The sequence below is a fragment of the Lepus europaeus genome, chromosome 19, assembly GCF_033115175.1.
Source record: "Lepus europaeus isolate LE1 chromosome 19, mLepTim1.pri, whole genome shotgun sequence".
Taxonomy (NCBI): domain Eukaryota; kingdom Metazoa; phylum Chordata; class Mammalia; order Lagomorpha; family Leporidae; genus Lepus; species Lepus europaeus.
The window spans coordinates 60,970,268-60,977,680 of NC_084845.1; the positions used below are offsets into that span (position 1 = coordinate 60,970,268).

The 7,413-nt window shown below is 52.2% G+C and overlaps 1 protein-coding gene across 1 annotated transcript in view; it reads right to left on the reverse strand.

The window, feature by feature from the left end:
* Positions 1 to 3,952, reverse strand: part of CFDP1 (craniofacial development protein 1) — a 143,130-nt gene extending 139,178 nt beyond the window's left edge. The window contains exon 1 of the mRNA XM_062177891.1: positions 3,776 to 3,952. Coding sequence (XP_062033875.1) covers positions 3,776 to 3,839 — 64 coding nt within the window. The 5' untranslated portion in view covers positions 3,840 to 3,952. The remainder of the gene's footprint in view (positions 1 to 3,775) is intronic.
* Between the last annotated feature and the right edge of the window lie 3,461 nt (positions 3,953 to 7,413).

Sequence of the window (7,413 nt, forward strand, 5' to 3'; positions counted from 1 at the left end):
ATCTTTAAAAAAAAAAAAAAATTAGACTTCACTGATGTTACAAAAAACTTGCTCTGCATATAACACTGTAAAGAAAATAAAAAGATCTGAAAAAACTGAGATATAATTCTGCAAAACATGTATCTGACAGAGAATTGTATCCAATGTTCATACAGAAATTTTTTTTTTTTGACAGGCAGAGTGGACAGTGAGAGAGAGAGACAGAGAGAAAGGTCTTCCTTTTTGCCATTGGTTCACCCTCCAATGGCCGCTGTGGCCAGCTCATCACGCTGATCCGAAGCCGGGAGCCAGGTGCTTCTCCCGGTCTCCCATGCAGGTGCAGGGCCCAAGAACTTGGGCCATCCTCCACTGCCTTCCCGGGCCATAGCAGAGAGCTGGCCTGGAAGAGGGGCAACCGGGATAGAATCCGGTGCCCCAACTGGGACTAGAACCTGGTGTGCCGGCGCCGCAAGGCGGAGGATTAGCCTGTTAAGCCATGGCACCGGCCCATAAAGAACTCTTAAAGTGAACAGCAAGAAAAACCAATTTTTAAAAAGATTTCAATATACATCATGGATGGCAAGTAGGCGCATGAAAAGTCAACATCATTAGTGAAATATAAATTAAACAAATAAACTGGCTAATACTGAAACAGAAATCAACATGACAATTCCAGGTGCTGATGAGAATAAGCGGTGACTGGAATTCTCACATGCTGCCAATAGGAAAGTCATTAGGGAAAAGTCCGGCAGTTTCTTGGAAAGATAACAGACACCTGCAAGAAAAGTCCAGCAGTTCTATTCTACTCCTAGGTGTTTACCCAAATAAAATGCTCAAACAAAATTAAAAATAAAATGGGAGCTAGAGATGTGTCACAATGGGTTAAGCTGCTGCCTGTGAAGCCAGCATCCATTATGGGTGCTGGTTCAAGTCCCAGCTGCTCTATTTCCAATCCAGTCCCCTGCCAATGTGCCTGGGAAAGCAGCATAAGATGGTCCAAGTGCTTGGAACTCTGCACTGCACATGGGAGACCTAGATGGAGTTCCAGGCTCCTGGCTTTCACCTGGTCCATCCCTGGCCACTGCGACCACTCTAAGAGTGAGTCAGCAGATGGAAGCTTGTACATGCTCTCTCATGTGCTCTAACTCTGCCTTCCAAATAAATAAATAAACCCTTAGAAAAATAAAAAAAATTTTTTTAAATACAAAGGAGAAAAAAGTCAATGGGATAGGAAGATGGGGTGGGGCCTTTGAAGGAATTGTTAAGACACCACAGGGGACACCCACATCCCAAATCAGAGTGACTACATCCCAGTACCACATCTGCTTCTGATTTTAGTTTCCTGCTAACGCGCATCCTGGGAGACAGCAGGTGATGGCTCAAGTACTTGGGTTCCTGTCACCCACTTGGGAAACCCAGACTGTGTTTTCAGCTTCTGGCTTCAGCCTGGCTTAACCTGGTTTTGCAGGCATTTTGGGGAGCGAACCAGTGGAAGGAAGCGCTTTCTCTATCATATAAAACAAAAATAAGTTCAAATTTTAAGGAAGAGAAAGATAGGGAGATAAAATATTAGAAATTTCCCATAAGACAGGAGAAAAAGCAAAGGGGTGGAAAAAACAGAGGTCAGAAATTAGAAGACTAGTCCAGAAAGCCTAACATAAGGGTCAGTGGGTGCATAAGAAAGTTCCAGAAAAATAAGGTGTGGGGGGGATCATCAAAAAAGTTTTCTGGGAAAGATAAAAAGTTCCCAGAATGTCGGGCACGAAGTCTGAAAACGGACTCATGGCAAGGTGTGGCAAAGTAACACAGCAGAAAATGGGAACAGAGGGAAGGCTCCACCAGTTTCCAGAGACCAAGAGATCTTTTAAAAGTAAAAAACAGCAACAAAAAAGACTACTTAACAGCTACATTGGAATCTAGAGTAATGAAGCAACACCTTTAAAATTCTGATGGAAAATTACTTCCAAGCTAGAATTCTGGATCAATCAAGTCAGAGGGTAACATACTTATTTAGACATAAAAGACTTAACAAAAATGTTCCTGCCACGCATCCTTCCTCAATAAGTTACTGGATTTCATCTCATTTTGGTGGGATATTCAGAAAGAAGGTAACATGGGATTCAAGAATCAGAATTAAGAGAGAAACAAAGGGAATGCTTAGAGTACTGGTGATGATGGACAATCCTAGGTTTAAAACCAAATTGATGGGTGGAGGGGAGGCCAGCACTGTGGTGCAACAGATAAAGCCAGTGCTTGGAGTGGGCGCCGGTTCGAGTCCTGGCTGCTCCACTTCTGATCCAGCTCCGTGCTACAGCCTAGCAAAGCAGTGGAAGATGGCCCCAAATCCTTGGGCCCCTGCACCGACGTGAGGGACCGGGAAGAAGTTCCTGGCTCCTGGCTTTTTAGACTGGCTCAGCTCCAGCCGTTGTGGCCATTTAGGAAGTGAACCAGCAGATGGAAGACCTCTCTCTCTCTCTCTCTCTCTCTCTCTCTCTCTCTCTCGGTACTCTGCCTTTCAAATAAATCAATCATGGGAAAAAAAAAAAAAAAACAAAAAAACCAGGGGCCGGCACTGTGGCACAGCGGGTTAAGCCACCGCCTGCAACGCGGCATCCGGAATGGGAGCAGGTTTACAAACCCTCAAGCTCCCTAAGAAAGCAGCAACCCAAGCGTCCGGCTCCCACCCTCAGTCCCGCCCAGCCCCAGCCTTGGCGATCCTGTGGGGAGGGAACCAACGGGTGGAAGACCTGTCTCTCTCTGTGCCTTTCAAATAAATAAAATAAATCTTCAAATACAAAACAAACAAAACACTGCACGAGTCAAAGAGGACAACCAAGCCAAACCGGAACAGGCGAGAAGACGAAGATTTCGGAAGGTGAGAGTGAAAACCCAATGAGTCAACGCCGTTAGGGGGACGAGCAAGGCAAGCCTTGGAGTCAGATTAGTAGTGAGCACACAGACAGCTCGGCGGTGACAGAACGTGGCAATCAACACCAGAGGCAGCGCAGGCTAGGCGATCGGCCCCCCACCCCCAGCGCAGCGAAGAATGGTATCGCCGTTCGAAAAAAGCAAACACCGAATGCAAAATCCAGCCAAAATGAGACCCAGGTGCAGCGAACGGCAGGCGGAGGCGGGCCGGAGGTGGAACGGTGGGGGCGTGGGGGCGCTGTGTAAAAGCCCCCCCTCCGGAGAGCACCAAGCAGGGGCACGGGGCGACGGCCAAGGCGTCTCCAAACCGAGCCTTCTAGAAACTCAAGCACGCGCAGCCCCAGTTAGAGGGGAAGCCAGTGTCCCGCGGCCCCACGGCCGGGGACCCGACGGCGAGAGCAGCCGGCAGGTGGTGGGAGGGCCCCCGAGACGGCGTGGGGCTCTGAGCGCAGCCGGGCCGAGCGGCCAGAGCGCACTCCCCCCACGCTACAGACGTGGCCGCCAGCCTCGGTGACGGCCACGGGGCGCCGGCGACCCCTCGCGAGGGTGGAGGCCGCACACGCCTCTCGGACGCGCGGGAGCCAGCGGGGCCGCCAGCGCCGACGTCCGCCTTCCAGAAGCTTCCGAGGCGGCGTCCACGTGCCCGTTCCCGCGCTCCGCGAGCGGCGGCGGCCGAACCCCGCCCGCCCGGGGGAGCCGCCGCTCGGGACGCCGCCGCGCACACGCCTCGGGCCGGGCGGCGGACCCGCTCGACGCCGGGAGCCACGGCCCCGCAGGGCGCGCCGAGCGGATGCCCGCGAGCGCCGGGCGCGCCTCACGTGAGGCGGGGGGCGGGGCAGTCAGCCTCGCCTGAGGCGGGATCGCTCACCCGACGGCACGTAGTCCTCGTCCTCCTCCGAGGTGGAGAAGTCCTCAGAATCGAATTCCTCCATGGTGCTGCAGGTCGGGGCCAGCCAATCCACGAGACCGCAAGAGCAGCAGCTGCCCACCAACAGCAAACCTCTAGGGAGAGACCATAGAGCTGCGGTGGCGGCGGCGGCTAGGGCGGCCCGGGCTGGGTATGCACATGCGCAGAAAGTGCGACGTGGTGGAAACACACTTCCGGTCACTGCCTCCGGGCTGACGCTCGCGTGAGGCGGCGCGGGCCCGCCCCCCGAAGCGGTGCATGCTGGAACTTGTAGTCTTGGTGAAATGCGGCGCTAAACTTAGTTGTTTATCTATGGAATTAGAGCTGGGTTTGCCTGATGGAGAAAATACGGGTGTTAGACAAGCTCCGCTCAGGCGTGAGTTACAGCGCGGCTGGCCGCGAGTTCAAGGTGAATGAGTCGACCATCCGGTACCTCAAGAAAAACGAGCAGGGAAGCCGCCGATGTGGGCGTGAGGCGGCCCCGGGTGGGTACTCACGTCTCAGCATAGCGCGAGGTGAGGCGATGGAGACGCGCCTGAACCTGTGGATTCACGAGGTGCCGGCCGACGGGGACAGCGTCGTGGGCAGCCTTGTTCTGAGACGGAAAGCCAGAGGGATTCAGGGCCCCGTCACCCGGGGCAGGGACGCGAAGCCCCTCTCGGCCAGCGCGGCGCTGCGGCCTGAGCAGCGGGAAGCTGGCGGGCGAGGCCGGCTCTGCAGACGGGTTTAGGACACCTGCGGAGTGTTACACAGGAGAAGAGCTTCGTGGGCGCCCAGGCTTCCAGTGCCGATGAGCCTGGCCTGTTTTACAAGGATGTTGGCAGACGAACCTATGTAACCCGCGTGGCCTCCGAAGCCCCTGACTTTAAACCATCCCGAGACCATGCAGCCTTGCTGCTGGGCGCCAGTGCCAAGGGCGACTTCAAGTGCAAACCTTCGTGGTGTACGGAGCCCAACTCCACAAGGCCTGAAAGGCAAAAACGTCAACCACATGCCCCTGCACCCACGTGGAAGACCCAGAAGAAGCTCCTGGCTCCGGATCAGCTCAGCTCTGGCGTTGCAGTCATTTGGAGAGAGAATCAGCGGATGGAAGACCTCTCTCCTCTCGCTCTCTCTCTGGCTCTACCGCGCTCTGTAAGTTTCAAATAAATAAATCTTAAAAAAAAAAAAAAAAAAAAAAAAGAAGAAGAAGAAGAAAATGCACACCCCAACGTAGAGGTTCTTTTTATGCCCCCAAACACCACCCATCAGCCCCTCCATCAGGGTATAATAAAAGCTTCAAGGCACACTGTACGGAGGAGCTTTACAGCAAGGCCTGGGAAACGCGCAAGGCCCACGAGGAAACCACCGTGATGGACTACTGGAAGTCCATCACCATCCGCAGCAACCTCGTCGATTACGATGGCACCGCCTGGGACAGCCTCAAGCCGGCGATTATCAATACCTGCTGGAAAAGTGGCCGGACTGTGTGGAAGACTCCGAAGGAGTTGCAGAAAACGGAGCAGTGTGGGAAACATAAAGCAGTTCGCATGGCGAATAGGTGGAGGCGGCTTGGGCCACATGCAGGAGGAAGACGTGAGGACGTTCTGGCTGAGAAGGGTGCAGAGCCCACCAGTGAAGACCTGGACGAGATGGCAAAACAAGGCAAGGACGGGGATGGGATCAGCCTGAGACCCCAGGAGCCGTCCCTCTCACGCTGGCCGAAGTATCGGAATGGAATTTGCCTTGGGTAAAATGTTCTGTGACGTGGAAGAGTGTGGCCCTATGCTTGATGGCAGCCTCAAATTCCAGCGCCTCACTTCCACCTGTTTGCCCCTTACCCTGACATCCTCAAGGGTCTGAAGCAGAAAGCCAAGCAGACCAGGCTTACCCAAGTGTTCAAGCCAGGCTGGGCGGGCAGACTGCCGACTTCCTCATCAGGTAGTGAGAGTCAAACTACCAAGGTAGACCGGCCACCCCTCTGCCTCTGCGGCAGGCCAAATTCTACCCACTGCTCCCCTGGTTTACATGAGGTGAGCCTGGAGGTGTAGAGGTTTAGGCACAACGTGTGCTGCCCTGCCACACCCTGCAGCTCCACTAACAGTAAGAGTTAATGGTTTTGTGGGGGCCAGTGCCATGGCAAAGTAGGTTAATCCTCGGCCTGTGGTGCCGGCATCCCATATGGGCACCGGTTCTAGTCCCGGCTGCTCCTCTTCCAATCCAGCTCTCTGCTGTGGTCCGGGAGGGCAGTGGAGGATGGCCCAGGTCCTTGGGTCCCTGCAACCATGTGGGAGACTGGGAAGAAGCACCTGATTCCTGGCTCTGGATCCGCGCAGCTCCAGCCATTGCAGCCATTTGGGGGGGTGAACCAACCGAAGGAAGACCTTTCTCTCTGTCTCTCCTTCTCACTGTCTGTAACTCTACCTCTCAAATAAATAAATAAAATCTTTAATGGTTTTGTGAAACTGTTAAGTACTTAATCTTTTTTTCAGGACCTTATTGGAACAACTCTACTATATACAATGTGTTCCTGGTACTGATGTGTTTACTTTGAGTCCTGGATAGGAAGGGGACATTGTTCGTGGACAATGTGCATTATAAACAACTGCATGAAATTAAAAAAAAATTTGCACCATTTTTAGGAAAATAGAATTAAAAGTTTATTTTTATGTAAAAAAATTGAAATCCATGCATACCTATATAGATAACTAATTACAAATGTGAAAAACTAGGGCAATCTTAGTAGATTGTACCAAAATTCTGTAATTGAAATTTTGTTGTATTATAAATACCACATATAATTATGGTAAGAAATATGTACTAAGTAAGGTGTCGCTGGACAGAAACGCACATAAAACAAAGTTATGCATTGAGCAACTGATGAGTGTTGTGACCGGAAGCTCACAGGAACCAACTCCTGTATTTTCTCTCAGGGCTGTGGCTCTGGATTTGCTAATTCAGTGCTGAGGATGACGTTAGACCTAAGTACTGTAACAAGAATTAAGCATGATCCAGAACGCACACCTCATCCACTTGAATCATTGCTTCAGTTAATCCGTGTGCAAGTATTACCATGTATAATCTACCATTTTTTCAGATTAACATTGTAATTATAATCTAATTACGGGAAGCAATTATCAGAAGCTCACCGGCGCCGTGGCTTAACAGGCTAATCCTCCGCCTTGCGGCGCCGGCACACCGGGTTCTAGTCCCGGTTGGGGCGCCGGATTCTATCCCGGTTGCCCCTTTTCCAGGCCAGCTCTCTGCTATGGCCCAGGAAGGCAGTGGAGGATGGCCTAAGTCCTTGGGCCCTGCACCTGCATGGGAGACCAGGAGAAGCACCTGGCTCCTGGCTTCGGATCAGCAAGATGCGCCGGCCGCAGCGGCCATTGGAGGGTGAACCAACGGCAAAAGGAAGACCTTCCTCTCTGTCTCTCTCTCTCACTATCCACTCTGCCTGTCAAAATAAATAAATAAAAAATCAATTATCAGAAGCTCATTATGATGGGGCTGGCATTGTGGTTTAATGGATTAAGCTGCCACCTGCAATGCCAGCATCCCATACGGACACCAGTTCAAGTCCAAGCTGCTCCACTTCCAATCCAGCTCTCTTCTATGGC